The sequence below is a fragment of the Neoarius graeffei genome, chromosome 16 (genome assembly GCF_027579695.1).
Source record: "Neoarius graeffei isolate fNeoGra1 chromosome 16, fNeoGra1.pri, whole genome shotgun sequence".
NCBI classification, from domain to species: domain Eukaryota; kingdom Metazoa; phylum Chordata; class Actinopteri; order Siluriformes; family Ariidae; genus Neoarius; species Neoarius graeffei.
Genome location: NC_083584.1, coordinates 6,943,368 through 6,960,313, shown reverse-complemented (window position 1 = coordinate 6,960,313; position 16,946 = coordinate 6,943,368). Strand labels below are relative to the sequence as shown.

Genomic DNA, 16,946 nt, shown 5'->3' with positions numbered 1-16,946 from the left:
AACTAGAATATTGATCGTGAGCCAGGCCTTCTCATCCAAAATCTGTTCCTGACCTCACAAATGCTCTTTTGACGTAATGGGCACAAATTCCCACAGACACTCCAAAATCTTGTAGAAAGTCTTCCCAAAAATGGGGAGGATGTTAAATCTGCAAGGGTGGGGGTCAACTCTGTATTTATGTCCATGGTTTTGGAATGTGATGTCAAACAAACTCATATAGGTGGGATGGTCAGGTGTGTCCATAATTTTGACCACAGAGGGTAAATAAAATATGTTGTTTTCACAGTGTCCTACAGCGAGCAAGAAGCAAAACAGAACAGAAGATCATAATCACAGATACAGGGTAAGAAGTGAGAACGGTCATAAGTGAGACCAGAACAGTGGCATTTTTTTTCCTATTTCCTACTGAGAATTTCTCCAGCTTGATTCAGTTAAAGTAAATACCATATTCACTTGATTTAAGTGAACATTTAAGTGAACATATTCAGTAGATTTAAGTGTGCTTGATCTCACCACAGGTCTGTTTCCATTTTACAGGTGCAAGTCTCTAACTACTGAACCCCATCTTCAGGAGAGATGCAAATTAAATCTGATAAAGAAGTTTCAGCATGTAAATGAGGTGATAAACCAGGGAAACCCAACACTTCTCGATGAGATCTACACAGAGCTCTACATTACAGAAGGAGACAGTGGAAAAGTCAATAATGAACATGAGGTGAGACAGATCGAGGTGGCATCCAGGAGAGCAGCAACAGAGGAAACACCCATCAAATGCAATGATCTCTTTAAGCTCTTATCTGAAGAAGACAAACCCATCAGGAGTGTTCTGACAAAGGGAGTCGCTGGAATTGGAAAAACCATCTCTGTGCAGAAATTCATTCTAGACTGGGCTGAAGGGAAAACAAACCAGGATGTTCATCTCATATTTCCACTTCCTTTCAGAGAGCTCAATTTGATGAAGGATCAAAACCTGAGTCTGATGGAGCTCCTTCATTTCTTTTTTAAGGAGATAAAAGAAATGAACATTTCCAATCTGCGCAAAGTTCTGTTCATTTTTGATGGTTTGGATGAGTGTCGTTTTCCTCTGGATTTCCAGAACACAGTGAGATTGTGTGATGTAACTGAATCATCATCAGTGCATGTGCTGCTGATAAACCTGATCAAAGGGAATCTGCTTCCCTCTGCTCTCATCTGGATCACCTCCCGACCAGCAGCAGCTGATCAAATCCCCTCAGAGTGTGTCCATCGAGTCACAGAGGTGCGAGGGTTCAATGACCCACAGAAGGAGGAATATTTCAGGAAGAGGATCAGTGATCAGAGCCTGAGCAACAGAATCATCACACACCTGAAGTCATTAAGAAGCCTCTACATCATGTGTCACATTCCAGTCTTCTGCTGGATTTCAGCCACTGTTCTAGAGAGAATGTTGGGTGAAGCAGAGAGTGGAGAGATCCCCAAGACTCTGACTCAGATGTACACACACTTCCTCATCATTCAGACAAACATTGTCAAGAAAAAGTACACAAAGAGCAGAGAGGCAGATAAAGAAATTGTTCTGAAACTGGGTAAACTGGCTTTTCAGCAGCTGATGAAAGGTAATCTGATCTTCTATGAGGAAGACCTGATGGAGTGTGGCATTGATGTGACAGAAGCATCAGTTTATTCAGGTGTGTGTACACAGATCTTCAGAGAGGAGTGTGGGCTTCACCAGAGTAAAGTGTACTGCTTTGTTCATCTCAGCATTCAGGAACACCTCGCAGCTCTGTATGTGCACCTGGTGTTTATGATTGAAAAGAGCAATGTTCTTCAGCAGAGTCTGTTTTCTAAAATGTCAACACTGCTCAGAGAAATTACAATCATAGATGTCCACAAGAGTGCTGTAGATGAGGCTTTACAGAGTAAAAATGGACATCTGGATCTTTTCCTTCGCTTTCTTCTGGGTCTTTCGCTGGAGTCCAATCAGATCCTCTTACAGTCCATAGTGACACAGACAGGTTCCCACAGTAACCAGAAAACAGTTCATTACATCAAGAAGATGATCAGAGAGAATCCCTCAACAGAGAAATCCATCAATCTGTTCCACTGTCTGAATGAACTGGAAGATCATTCTCTTGTTGAGGAAATCCAACACTACCTGCAATCTGGAAATTTACACCAACTTGATCATTCTTCTTCTCAGTGGTCAGCTGTGGTGTTTGTGTTATTGACATCTATGCAGGAACAGGATTTGTTTGTTCTTCAGAAATATACCAAAGATCAGAGTAAATCAAATGAGGTTCTTCTGAAGCTCCTGCCTGTGGTTGCAGCATCCAGAAAAGCTCAGTAAGTAATGCTGCAAGAATTGAAAAACTCTTACAATATTCAAGATGGAAGAACATGGTTAGACTTCATAAGATTCTTCTTCTTCTTCATCTTTTGGCTGCTCCTGATTCAGGGTCGCCACAGCAGATCTTTTATCCCCTTTGCTCCCTGTCTTCCGCATCCTTCTCTACCACACCTGCCACTTTCATGTCCTCTCTCACCACATCCATGTATCTCCTCTTTGGCCTTCCTCGTTTTCATGTGCCTGGCAGCTCCATCCTCAACATTCTCCTTCCAACATGCTCTGCATCTCTTCTCAGGATGTGCCCATACCATCTCAGTCTCATCTCTCTTTGCTTAATTCCCAAGCTCTCCACATGTGCTGTCCCTCTGATGTGCTCGTTCTTTATCCTGTCCAACCTTGTCACTCCCATCGCAAACCTTAACATCCTCAACTCTGCCACCTCCAACTTTGCCTCCTGTCTCTTTGTTAATGGTACGGTCTCCAATCCATTCATCATAGCTGGTCTCACTACTGTCTTATACATTTTACTTTTCACTTTTGCTGGGACTTTCCTCTCACAAATGACTCCCGAAATCCTTCCCCAACTGCTCCACCCTGCCTGCGCATTCTCTCACCTCACTTTCACAGCCCCCATTTTCCTGCACAGTTGACCCCAAGTACTTGAATTCACCAACTTTCTTTCCATCTACTCCTTGCATCTTCACTACACTCTCATCCCCATTCTCACTGATGCACATGTATTCTCTTTTGCTACTGCTCACCTTCATTCCTCTTCGTTCCAATGCATACCTCCATCTCTCCAAACCCAGCTCAACCTCCTTTCTACTTTCACCACATATCACATCATCCGCAAACATCATGTTCCATGGTGACTCTTGCCTAACTTCGTCCATCAAGCTATCAATCACTATGGCAAACAAGAAAGCACTTAAAGCAGATCCTTGATGAAGTCCCACCTTGAACCATTCAGTCATTCCAACTGCACACCTCACTGCTGTTTCACTGTTCTCATACATGTCTTGCACCACTCTAATATACTTCTCATTATTCCACACTTTCTCAGACAATATCATAACTCCTCTCTTGGCACTCTATCGTATGTCTTCTCCAGGTCTACAAACACACAATGTAGCTTTCTCTGGCCTTCCCTGTACTTCTCCATTAACATTCTTAAAGCAAAAATTGCATCTGATGTGCTCTTCTTTGGCATAAACCTGTACTGCTGTTCACAGATTGCTACCACTCTTCTCAATCTCACCTCCAATACCCTTTCCCATAACTTCATGGTGTGGCTCATCAATTTTATCCCTCTGTAATTACTGCAGCTCTGTACATCTCCCTTATTCTTGTATATTGGGACAAGCACACTCTTTCTCCATTCTTTTGGTATTTTCTCATTCTCTAGGATCTTATTAAACAATCTCATTTGGAACTCCACAGCCGTCTCACCCAAACATTTCCAAGCCTCAATCGGGATACCATCTGGCCCGACTGCTTTCCCAGTCTTTGTTCTTTTCATGGCTGCCCTCACCTCATCCTTATGAACCAACTCTACTTCCTGATTTGCTGTCTCCAATGGATCCGACCTTTTCTCTCTTGGATTCTCCTCATTTAATAAATCCTCAAAGTACTCTTTCCACCTTCTTAATACACTCTCTCTCAGCACATTTCCATTTACATCTTTCATCACTCTTACTTGCTGTGCATCCCTTCCTTCCCTGTTTCTCTGCCTAGCTAGTCTGTACAGGTCTTTCTCTCCTTCTTTAGTCTCCAGTCTTTTGTACAAATCCTGGTATGCATCTGCTTTCGCCTTCACAACTGCTCTTGTTGCCTTCTGTCTCATCTCTCTGTATAACTGCCTGCTTTCCTAGTCTCTCTGATCATCCAAATTCTTCTGTGCTAGCCTCTTCTCTTTTATAATTTCCTGCACTTCTTTGTTCCACCACCATGTCTCCTTGTCTTCCTTCCTCCTTCCCGATGACCACCCTAGCACCTTCCTTGCTGCCTCTTTTACTAGTATAGCAACAGTATCCCAATCTTCTGGCAGATTTCCATGACCACTCAATGCTTGTCTCATTTCTTCCCTCAACTCCTTCTGATGTTCAACCTCTTAGTTTCCACCACTTAATCTTTGGCTCCACTATTTCATGCTTCCTCTTTTTCACTTTCAAGCTCATCCTGCACACAACCACTTAATGTTGTCTAGCTACACTCTCCCCCCACCATCACTTTACGGTCTCCAATCTCCTTCAGGTTACCCCTTCTGCAGAGTATGTAGTCCACCTGTATAGATCTTCCTCCACTCTTAAAGGGCTGATGACATGTTTTTGACATCTTTGGCGATGTTTTAAAACATAAAAAGTAATTCCCGATGATCCATATATTAATTCACGAAGGCGCCTATTTTACAAGTTATGATAAAAAACGCAGCTATTTGGGCAAATTTGACGGGGCTGCAGCACCCAGGAGACGAATGAGGAGGAGGGGCTATATGACGTCAGCGAAAGAATCTTCCTCCTCACTTACCAGTTTGTTGTTGATGCGACAGGTGTTCAGTTTGTCATTATTAGTATTATTACAGGGGCGCAGATACGTTTTTTGAACTGGGGGGGGACAAAACACTGGGGGGGACAAAGCTGCCAGCAAACCAACCCCAACCCCAATATGCCTGTCAAACTTGTTGTGGGTAACCATAGCAACCAAGCTCGAGCTTGCAACCTGTGCAGTCTGCGCAGCTCAACCAACCGAATATCAGTCTTTGTTTTGTTTTATGTGAGTTGTTGCAACTATGTATATACTGCTGTGCACCTCAACCAACCGAATGGTAATTAGTCTTTTGATTTTTCCGTGAGGTTTGCCTTATGCAAAGAAAGACAGCATAGACGTTTTTTCCTCCCTATAAGTGGGGGGGACCGAACGAGGTGAATTTAAATCTGGGTGGGACGAATCCCACCCGTCCCACCCTCTATCTGCATCCGTGTATTATTATTATAAATTATTATACACACACACATATATATATATATATATATATATATATATATATATATATATATATATATATATATATATAAAAATGCCTTCGCGTTGTGTTGCCGGCTTTTGCTCCAAAACCCACAAGGATGGGGTAAGTTTATTCAAGTTTCCCAGAGATCCTGAGGTGCATGCGAAGTGGGTGAAGCAAGTCAGGCGCACTCGTGACAAGTGGGAGCCCTCACCAACATCCATCCTGTGCTCTGAACAATTCGATTTGGATTGTTTTGACACCCTTCCCAGCTTAAAAGAATCTCTTGGGTGTTCAGTTCAGCACAAACGTGTGTTACTACCATCAGCATTGCCTACAGTCAGTGTTGCCAGATTGGGAGGTTTCCCGCCCAGTTGGGCGGTTTCAAGTGCATTTTGGTGGGTTTTGAACAGTATCTGGCAACACTGCCTACAGTATTCCGGAGGGGGTCTACTAGTAGCTATGCCGGATCCAGCAGTCAAGGCGACTCCTGACAGGAGGACTGTCTTTGGAGAACATGTGTTGTGAAACGACATAAGATAAAGGTACGTAGAGCTATAGATTCTACATGATAATCATAAATGTAATCATAAAGTCAGCGTGATATCAGTCATGTATTTGCTTGTGAAAGCTTGCGGCTTTCATGTAACTGCCGCCTAGCAATGAGAGGCAAAGGGTAAAGAGGGTAGGCTATCATAGATTCTATTCGGAAGAGATCAACACAATTCTAGACTCCCAGAAGAGATAGAGCTAGCACTAGAGAGTTCACCGGCGTTTTCATGTGCCATTTCCATTGAGTAGAACCAGAGTAGAACAGCCAGTGAACTGCAGCGTGTTCTTCCGCTGACATCACAACATGGCCGCGAGCCATGGACCCAGTTTTCTTGCGCTGTGCAATTAAAAGTTGGATATTCACGTAACAACAGCTTCTTTTCACGTAATTATAACAGAAATCTAACATGTTTGCCATGTTGTATAGTTTATTTAAGAAATTGCATAGAGTCATGTTTGTGTCATCAGCCCTTTAAACATCACCCTGTGCTGCTCTTTCTTCTCGAAGTATGTATTGACTATTGCCAAATACATCCTCTTTATATTAAAAAAAAACATTTACCCTTCCACATCTCTCTCTTACACCATATCTGCCCATCATGTCCTCATCTGTTTCCCTCGCCAACATGTCCGTTGAAATCTGCTCCTATCAGCACGCGCTCCTCCCTCAGTATACTTTCTACCACTTCATCCATCTTTTCCCAGAAAAACTCTCTTCATTCTCACATCTAACCTATGGGGCGTATGCACACAATATTGATTACCACTCCTTGAATCTCCAACTTCATGCCTATCACTCTGACACCCTCTTCACATCAATCACACTGCTGACCAACTTTCCCCTCAAAACAATACCAACACCATTTCTCTTTCCATCGACTCCATAATAAAACAACTTGCATCCATCTCCAATGTTCTTGGCCTTGCTTCCCTTCCACCTTGTCTCCTGCACACACAAAATGTCCAACTTCCTTCTTTCCATCATCATACCTGCTAACTCTCTCGCTCTGCCAGTCAGTCAATATTCCCACATTCAGTGTTCCTACCCTCAATCCTAAGCTCCTTCCCTTCCATGCTTTCTCCTAACACGCCTCCCCCCTTTTTCCTTCTCCGTTTTGGCACAACAGTAGCATACTTTCCACTGTCACCCTATTGACCAACAGTACTGGAGATGGCCATTGTTAACTCAGGCCCCAACCGATCCGGTATGTTATTTCTCTTTTCAATCCACATGTTAGATTTGGCACAGTTTTCAAGGTTTTCATTAGTATGGAAAACATGAAATATGAAAAGTAACAGATTAGGCTGGGGGTCATGGGGGCCGCTTTGGCCCCCATGTGGGTTCCGGGCAACACCCTGGTGGGGGGACGAAGCCCCACGGCCAAAAACAAATTTCGCAATTTCTAACAGCCAATCGTTAGCTCTCCATGGTCCATCTGAAATCGAAATTCAACAGTCATTCCTGGGTCTCATGGCAATTACAGTTTGTATGCCACAAAGCCCAATCAAGATTTGGGAAATCGGAACATAACACGAATGCTTGCAGAATGAAGAAATTGAATGTATAACGACAAACATGCAAAATAGTAATAACTTAAAATGCAAACTGGGCAGGGTTCTCCACTTTTCAAAAATAAAAGGTGGTGGTCTGTCCCCCTGAAGGTGACAGACTTTGGGCTTTTTTGATAGTGAAACTGGCCAATAAATGGATAGGAAATGCTAAATCATTGTTAAAATCATTTTACAAAAAATTAACACACTTACTGTACATATCATCTTTGTCAATGTGAGACTCATTTTACATTTCATTTGAGACTGATGTGCCTGTTGTGCATCCCTGAATTAATTAATTTTTTTTTCTGTGTGAAAAATAAATGAACTTCCTTGCATAAACAAAATACCCAATTACAATAAATGCATACATTTTTTTTACAATACACATAATGCTAATTAAGTGAAACCACTCCAATACATGCACAAGCTGGTGTACATTCACGAGACTGGCACGACAAAGCCACCCCGGCCTCCGTAGTTCGGGTCCTTTGACCCAAGAACCCAGAAGTCCTGCAGTAAACAAACACTGAAGCAGCGGGAAAATGCAGCTCTCGCCTACACGATCACAGACACGTAAAATAAAAGACCTGAACTTAACTTGTGTGTGTGCGCGCTGTTATATGATTACTGTAACTGTGTATGGTCAGAAAAGACGATAGATAAGCATAACCATTGCACAATAACGCTACAACAACCTGCGTGTGCACCGCAAAGTTACTTAGCTGCTGGCTAGTTATTTTGGCCACTTCAGGTAGCCCCTAATGTATTTGTTTAATGGTCTTCTGCATGTTAAATAGTTACAAAATTTTAAGCGAATACTTGACGATTTAGGGGCGGCACGGTGGTGTAGTGGTTAGCGCTGTCGCCTCACAGCAAGAAGGTCCTGGGTTCGAGCCCCGGGGCCGGCGAGGGCCTTTCTGTGCGGAGTTTGCATGTTCTCCCCGTGTCCGCGTGGGTTTCCTCCGGGTGCTCCGGTTTCCCCCACAGTCCAAAGACATGCAGGTTAGGTTAACTGGTGACTCTAAATTGACCGTAGGTGTGAATGTGAGTGTGAATGGTTGTCTGTGTCTATGTGTCAGCCCTGTGATGACCTGGCGACTTGTCCAGGGTGTACCCCGCCTTTCGCCCGTAGTCAGCTGGGATAGGCTCCAGCTTGCCTGCGACCCTGTAGAAGGATAAAGCGGCTAGAGATAATGAGATGAGATGAGACTTGACGATTTATTTGGTGTATACTGATTTTTTTTTTTTTTTGTGGCCGAAAAACAACTGATTCAGACGTCATTACAACTGATGATTTCAATCAGCAATCAGTTACGAATGAAAACCCTGTTTTTTACACCGGATGTCCTTCCTGACGCAACCCTCTCCATTTATCCGGGGACCGGTGCCAAGAGTACACTTATGCACCCCCAGTGGCTGGATTTTTAGACCTCATAAGATAAGCACTCAAATAAGAGTTGTATGTACAATATGTCAAAAAGATTGTGGACCCCTGACCATCACTCCCATACAACATCTCACTCTCTTAAAACCAGAATTTAAGAGATGACTTTGCTCACTTGAATTTTATTTAAAAACAAAACAAAACAAAACACACTAATTACATTAACAAGAAACCAGAAGGTGCAACATTCTCCATTGTGAAGATTCTCCCATGGTGGAAAAACTGGTGGAATGTTACAAAGTGCTGACACTGAAGATTCCTTCCATAAATCTGACATCAAGGCCATCATACAGAAATCTATACCAGATCACCATGATAATCTTTTATAATAACCTGGGTTTATGTTTTTAGCTTATGTCGCTCTTCCATGAAAGTCCCTGTGAATGAGCTTTTTTTTTTTATACCACACTAAGTGTATTCCAGTGCATTAATATAAACCTATGATATTCAGCTGCACTACTGCTGGAGCTACTCTTATCGAAAATTATTCAGCACCATCTGATCAATCAGAATCCAGACTCAAGAGTGCTGTTGTATAAATGTCTGTAATCTACATTCAGTAAACACACTTTACGTAATAAATGTTGCAGCATGTGGCGGCACGGTGGTGTAGTGGTTAGCGCTGTCGCCTCACAGCAAGAAGGTCCTGGGTTCGAGCTCTGGGGCCGGTGAGGGCCTTTCTGTGTGGAGTTTGCATGTTCTCCCCGTGTCCGCGTGGGTTTCCTCCGGGTGCTCCGGTTTCCCCCACAGTCCAAAGACATGCAGGTTAGGTTAACCGGTGACTCTAAATTGACCGTAGGTGTGAGTGTGAATGGTTGTCTGTGTCTATGTGTCAGCCCTGTGATGACCTGGCGACTTGTCCAGGGTGTACTCTGCCTTTCGCCCGTAGTCAGCTGGGATAGGCTCCAGCTTGCCTGAGACCCTGTAGAAGGATAAAGCGGCTAGAGATGATGAGATGAGATGTTGCAGCATGTTGCACCCCTTGTATACCATGATTGTACATTTCACATTTTAAAGAGAACTTCTTGAATATTGTACACTTATTTCATCATGTATTTTGTTCTTTCCTTCAGGTTGAAGAATTGCGTTCTAAATGAGAAAGGGTGTGCAGCTTTGGCTTCAGTGCTCAGCTCTGAATCCTCCAATCTGAGAGAACTGGATCTGTCTGGGAATAAACTCAGAGACTCAGGAGTGAAGCGTCTCTCTGCTGTACTGGAGAATCCTCACTGCAAACTGGAGACACTGGGGTAAGATCTCCTCTGAGGGTCACATGACCTGCTCCTCAATAAGGCATTCTTTATTAAGACTGAAGCCGAGGATGTAGGTTCATCATCAATGTCCTGAGGCTGAAAATTTTATTTCACTGGATCATCTCATCTCATCTCATTATCTCTAGCCGCTTTATCCTTCTACAGGGTCGCAGGCAAGCTGGAGCCTATCCCAGCTGACTACGGGCGAAAGGCGGGGTACACCCTGGACAAGTCGCCAGTTCATCACAGGGCTTTCACTGCATCAGTTGAGTTGTAATTTTCTGATCACAATATTTGTTTGGGATAGCACAGTGGTGTAAGGGGCAATGCAGTGGTGTAGTGGTTAGAACTGTTGCCTCACATCAAGAAAGTTCTGGGTTCAAGCCCCACAGCCAGTGGGAGCCTTTCGGTGTGGAATTTGCATGTTCTTGCCACGTCTGCATGGATTTCCTCTGGGCGCTCCAGTTTCCCCAACAATTGAAAGACATGCAGGTTGGTACAAAGACCCACTCCCTGGATTTATACAAGCCAGTGCATACTTAGGCCCAATCCCAATTCTAATTTCTACCCCTTCCCCTCCCCCTTCCCCTTGGCCCTTCCCCTTGAAACTGAGCTACAAGGGATAGGGCTTGAAATTCAACCCCTACGTATTGGGATAGCCCTTCAACGATCGCATACGTCATCGCGTACCTCCGTCAGCGTTTACGTTAGCAAAACGCGACCAAATGCGTCATTGGCTGCGACCAGCCGCTACAGTCAGAGCCAGAACCAGAAATCTCTGCTGGCAGGGTGTGATTTGTTAACTAACACCACTGAATGGGATATCTTTGGCGCTTCGTGCACCACATCTGACAGAATGAGGTGTCAGAACACTCATGTAAACAATAAAAGCGAGAATAACAGAACAAAACGTACGCAGTCAAGCAACCGAAAACAATACTCACTCCCAAAGCTTTTTAGCAGCAGCTTGGATTTCAGAAATCGCTGCTCATTCTCAGCTCGAAAGCGAATCAAGCGGCGTGTTTCCTCTGGATAACAACTTAAAACACGTAAATAATGGAGAAAATACATTTATGACAATCTTTCGCCGTGGGAACCGCCATCTTTCTGAAATCCGCATGAAATCTCGCTGAAATCCGCATGGCATTGTGGGAAATCACTCAAACCCCTTCGTTCGGAGTCAGCTCCAGGAAAATCTCCGTTTGGAGGGGTACAGAAGCCCTACCCCTTCCCCTACCCCTCCGCGTTAACTGGGATTGGGATACCCCTACCCCTTCACGTGAACGCGCAAAATGGAGGGGAAGGGCCAAGGGGTTGGTCCAAGGGGTGAAATGGGATTCGGCCTAAGTGCTGGTCCCAAGCCTGGAAAGATTAAGGAAGTTTGCATCAGGAAGGGCATCCAGTGTAGTTTAAAAAACCCTATGCTAAACGGGTTGAAAATCAATTGGGCTTTGCTCTGTATTCTTCCCGTCACTTTATGATAAATAAATGAATTAGTTGTGTTTTGTACGTGTATTTGAGGTTACAGATCTTTGCTTGTCTTGAGACTGAAAAGAGCTTTTATGATTATATAGTTATGGCATTACAAATTATTCGGATGAAGTTGTTCAGCACCTTTTTAAATATATGGTTCCTGCAGCTTATAATTGAATTAATCAAAGGAGCTAAAAATAAGCTTTGAAACAGGTGAGGGTTCGAAAGACAGAACATTTACTCCTTTATACTGCAATCATTGTTCAGGATGGATGAGAATTTCAGCTTTGTGAATTGTTTGTAGAATTATTTCTCTCTCACACACACACACACACACACACACACACACACACACTCATGGATTTCCTCATGAGTGACAGATTTGTGTCACGCTTTTGGTTGCCCATGTCCTGGATGTACCTTCTACGACAAACACAAGTGGTGCATTTCCCAGAATTTAACAATCGTGTTCTGAATGAGAAAGGGTGTGCAGCTTTGGCCTCAGTGCTCAGCTTTAAATTCTCCAATCTGAGAGAACTGGATCTGACCAGGAATAAACTCAGACCATGGGGCTCGAAATTCATATGGAAGGAGTCATCTCATTCATCTCATTATCTCTAGTTTTTAAATGAATATATCAATATATTTTGATTAAATGTATCAAAAATATATTTTGACATTTACCTATGGGCAATTTAGAATAGCCAGTTAACCTCACTGCATGGCTTTGGGGGAAACCAGAGCACCCAGAGGAAACGCACACAGACACAGGAAGAACATTCAAACTCCACACACAAAGGCCCCTGTAGGCCACTTGGCTTGAACCCACAACCTTCTTTCTGTGAGGTGACAGCGCTAACCACTACACCACCATGACACTGTGTACATGTTCCCTTTCATTCTTGCTGGCAACCTTCTGTCTCAAATCACTCCTGACACTCCCCTCCATCCATTTCAACCTGCTTGCACTCTCTGCTTCACTTTTCTTCTGCACTCACCATTACTTTGTACAGTTGACCCCAGATATTTGAACTCCTCTGCTTTGATCAGCTCAATTCCTTGTAGCTTTACCATTCCACTGTCCTCACTCTCGTTCATGTGAATGTACTCCATCTTGCTCCAACTGACTTTCATTCCCCTTTTTCTTATGCATATTTCCATGTCTCAATTTTCTTCCACTTGCTCCCTGTTCGCACTACAGATCACAATATCATCTGCAATCATTGTCCATGGGGCTTCTTGCCTGGTGTCATCTGTCAACCTGTCCATTACCATTACAAACAAGAAAATCTGAGGGTCGAGCCCTGGTGCAATCCAACATCCATTTTAATACCTCAGTCAGGCCCACTGCACATCTCACTGCTGTCTTCATATATATCCTGCACCAATCTCACATACTTCTCCGTCACTCCTGATTTCCTCATGCAGTACCACAAATTCTCTCTCAGCACCTTGTCATAAGCCTTCTCTAAATCCACAAACACACAATGCAGCTCCTTCTGGCCTTCTCTTAACTTTTTGAGTCATTCCCCTGGTGGCCTAGTGGGGGTTTGCTGGATTATCACACCAGCGAACCAGGTTCGAATCCCAGCAAAACCCTAACAGAAAGACTCCGTCATGACTGACTGAGCAGAGGCTTCTTCATCTGTCTACCCGGCCAACCTTCAGGGAATGATGGCTGCGTTAACACGCCTCGGATCCACCATGGACACTCATGGATGGACTCTCGCAAGCCAACGTGAGACCCTTGCTCGCCACGAGGTACTGCTTCAGCAGATTGGGAGAACCCTGGCACAGCTGACTTCTCTGCCCCCATCTCCTCCGCCTGATTCTGCTCCTGCTCCACCATCCGCTCCAGTGCCTCCTGCCATGCTGCCTTCTTCACCTCGCGAACCCAGCCTTCCTGCACCACAGAGGTATGACGGCAAGCACAGTGAGTGTCTAGAGTTCCTTACCCAGTGTCAACTCACCTTTGAGCTTCAGCCTACCACCTACACTATGGATCACCGCAAGATTGCCTTTGTGATAACCTTGTTAGATGGTAAGGCACGAGCCTGGGCTACTGCTATCTGGCAGAGGCTATCTACCTGAGTGCTCTGATTTCAAGCTGTTTACTGAGGAGATGCTGCGTGTCTTCGATCAAGCAGACATCAGTAAAGACGCAGCCAGAAAGCTCATGTCCATCCGGCAAGGGGGAAGCGTCACAGACTATGCCATCTCGTTCCAGACGCTCGCAGCAGTAAGTGGATGGAACGAGACTGCCCTGGTGTCAGCCTTCCACCATGGTCTGTCTGACCCCATCAAAGACGGTCTGGCTTCTATCGGATGCCCAAGTGACCTCGAAACACTGATCTCACATTCTACTCGTCTGGACAACAGGATGAGAGAACGCCGCCAAGTCCTGAGCCTCCCCGGCCTCCCTGCCTCTACCGGGAGCCCGTCTACCTCCACCAGTGACTGTCCAGAACCCATGCAAGTGGGTCGTACTCACCTCTCCACATCTGAGAGGGAGCGCAGAAGGAGGGACAAGTGCTGCATCTACTGTGGCAAGCCTGGTCACTTCTGAGCATCATGTCCCAAACTCTTGGGAAAAGGACCGCCCCATCCAGCCGAGGGAGGGTTGTGACGGGGCCTACCCTCTCTCCCGGACTCCCTGGCCAAGGAATCTACATCCCGGTCTCCATCTCCTGGGGTGAGTCCGTCCACTCTTGTCAAGCTTTGTTAGACTCAGGGGCGGCTGGAAACTTTATGGATATCCACTTCGCCCAAAGCATCAATGTCCCGACTGCGCCTCTTGAAGTCCCACTGTCTGTGTCTGCCCTCGATGGCCAAGTGTTAGGTTATGGAAGAGTCACCCAAGTTACTTCTCCAGTCTTTCTCCAGTCTCAAGGTCACAAAGAAGAAATATCCCTGCACCTTATTCATTCACCAGAGTTCCCAGTTATTCTAGGCCTTCCTTGGCTTACTCGCTACAACCCTCGCATAGACTGGGTAACAAACCAGGTTGTGGAATGGGGCCCTGCATGACATGCCTCTTGTCTGCTCTCTAGCTCTCCTGTGTCTCCTGCCAAGCCCCCTGATCTCACTGAGTTATCTCAAGTTCCCACAGAGTACTGGGATCTCAAGGAGGTCTTCAGCAAGAGCAGGGCCACCATTCTTCCTCCGCACCGCGCCTACGACTGTGCCATCGACTTGCTCCCTGGGACAACTCCTCCTCGGGGCCGTCTGTTCTCCCTCTCTCAGCCAGAATGCAAGGCCACAGAGGAGTACATCAAGGAAGCCTTGGCCTCTGGGTTCATTCGACCCTCCACCTCACCCGCTGTTGCCGGCTTCTTCTTTGTCGGCAAGAAGGATGGGGGGCTCCGGCCATGTATTGATTATAGGGGCCTGAACAAGATCACTGTGTGCAACCGCTATCCCCTTCCACTGATGTCCACAGCATTTGACCTGCTCCAAGGCGCCACCATCTTCACCAAGTTGGACTTACGGAACGCATACCACCTCGTCTGTATCCGACAGGGAGACGAGTGGAAGACCGCCTTTAACACCCCGTCAGGGCACTACGAGTACCAGGTGATGCCCTTCGGACTCACCAATGCACTAGCTGTTTTTCAGGCCCTTATCAACGACGTCTTGAGGGATATGATTAATCTATACGTTTACGTCTACCTCGACGACATCCTTATATTCTCCAAGACGTTACAGGAACACCGCCACCATGTCCGCCAAGTCCTCCAGAGACTCTTGCAGAATAATCTGTTTGCTAAAGCCCAGAAATGCGAGTTTCATGTCCCAGAGGTCTCCTTCCTGGGATTTATCGTACGAACGGGGCAACTCCAAATGGACCCAGCCAAGCCCCTGGCCATCCGGGACTGGCCTCCTCCCAAGTCCGTTAAGGAGGTTCAGCGGTTCTTAGGATTCACTAACTTCTACCGCAAGTTCATCAGGAACTTCAGTTCCATAGCTACACCTATGTCGGACCTCACCAAAAGGATTGGTGGCTCCTTTGTCTGGTTCCCTCAGGCGGAAGAGGCGTTTAATGACCTAAAACACCGCTTTTGCACGGCACCCATTCTGGTTCTCCCGGACACCTCCCAACCATTCATCGTGGAGGTGGATGCCTCGGACAGTGGTGTCGGCGCGGTGCTCTCTCAATGCTCGGAAGGGAAGCTGCACCCCTGCACTTACTTCTCCCACCGCCTGAGCCCTGCGGAGACCCGCTATGATGTGGGGGATCAGGAACTGCTAGCGGTCAAATGAGCCCTTGAGGAGTGGAGGCACTGGCTGGAGGGAGCGCAACATCCATTCCTGGTGTGGACAGACCATAAGAACCTGGAGTACCTCCAGCAAGCCAAGAGGCTGAACCCATGACAGGCTAGGTGGGCTTTGTTTTTCAGCCGTTTCAGCTTCACCCTATCATACCGCCCAGGCTCTAAGAACACCAAACTGGACACGCTCTCCAGGCTGTTCTCACCCAACAACAGGAAGAGTGAATTTGGGCCTATCATCCCTTTATCCCGGATTGTGGCTCCTGTCCGCTGGGGTATTGAGGAGACCGTTCGACAAGCTCAACGCCGGGACCCTGATCCTGGGACGGGGCCACCGGGCCTCCTGTACATCCCTCGTCAAGCCCGGGCCAAGGTTCTCCAGTGGGGTCACTCTTCCCCTCTCACCGCCCACTCGGGAGCTTGGAGGACCCTGGACTTCCTGAAAAGATGCTTCTGGTGGCCTAACATGGAGAAGGAAGTGAGGTCATTCATCCTGTCCTGTGAGGTCTGCACCAGAACCAAGAACCTGTGACAATGTCCCCAGGGTCTCCTGCATCCTCTGCCTATTCCCCGGCATCCCTGGTCCCACGTGGTGGTCGACTTCATCATGGGTCTCCCTGAGTCACAAGGTAACACTGTCATATTGGTCATAGTGGACAGATTCTCCAAGGCCTGCCGCTTTATTCCACTGTGCAAACTCCCCTTGTTAGGACTAGGACTGTTTTGGCCTCTAGAGGCCGCTGTTATTTCCTTTTCATGTCGTGTTTATTTTGGCCTCTAGAGGCCGCCACTGTTCCTGTGTTTTGTGTTTGTGTTAGTCCTAATTATCTTCACCTGTGTCCTTAATTAGTTTGTCTATTTATACCCCTGAGTTCAGTCCTCTTGTCACGGAGTCTTTGTGCTGTTATGTTTATCTCCAGTTTCCTTTGTACTATGTTTTTTGATCTTCTTAGCTTTTGAATTTTTGCACTTTGCTTTTCTTTTGGATTATACTCTTTGGTTTTTTTTTGTCTTTTGTTTTGCCCTGTATATAGTGTATATAGTTTAAATAAACCTTTTGATTCTTTTTCTACTT

The 16,946-nt window shown here is 45.7% G+C and overlaps 1 protein-coding gene across 1 annotated transcript in view; it reads left to right on the top strand.

Annotated features, from left to right (window-relative positions):
* Positions 1 to 225: 225 nt before the first annotated feature.
* The window catches only part of LOC132901030 (NACHT, LRR and PYD domains-containing protein 12-like), a 92,880-nt gene continuing 76,159 nt past the window's right edge, over positions 226 to 16,946 (top strand). The window contains exons 1-3 of the mRNA XM_060943441.1: positions 226 to 233; positions 287 to 343; positions 538 to 2,322. Of these exons, the coding sequence (XP_060799424.1) occupies positions 226 to 233; positions 287 to 343; positions 538 to 2,322 (1,850 nt within the window). The remainder of the gene's footprint in view (positions 234 to 286; positions 344 to 537; positions 2,323 to 16,946) is intronic.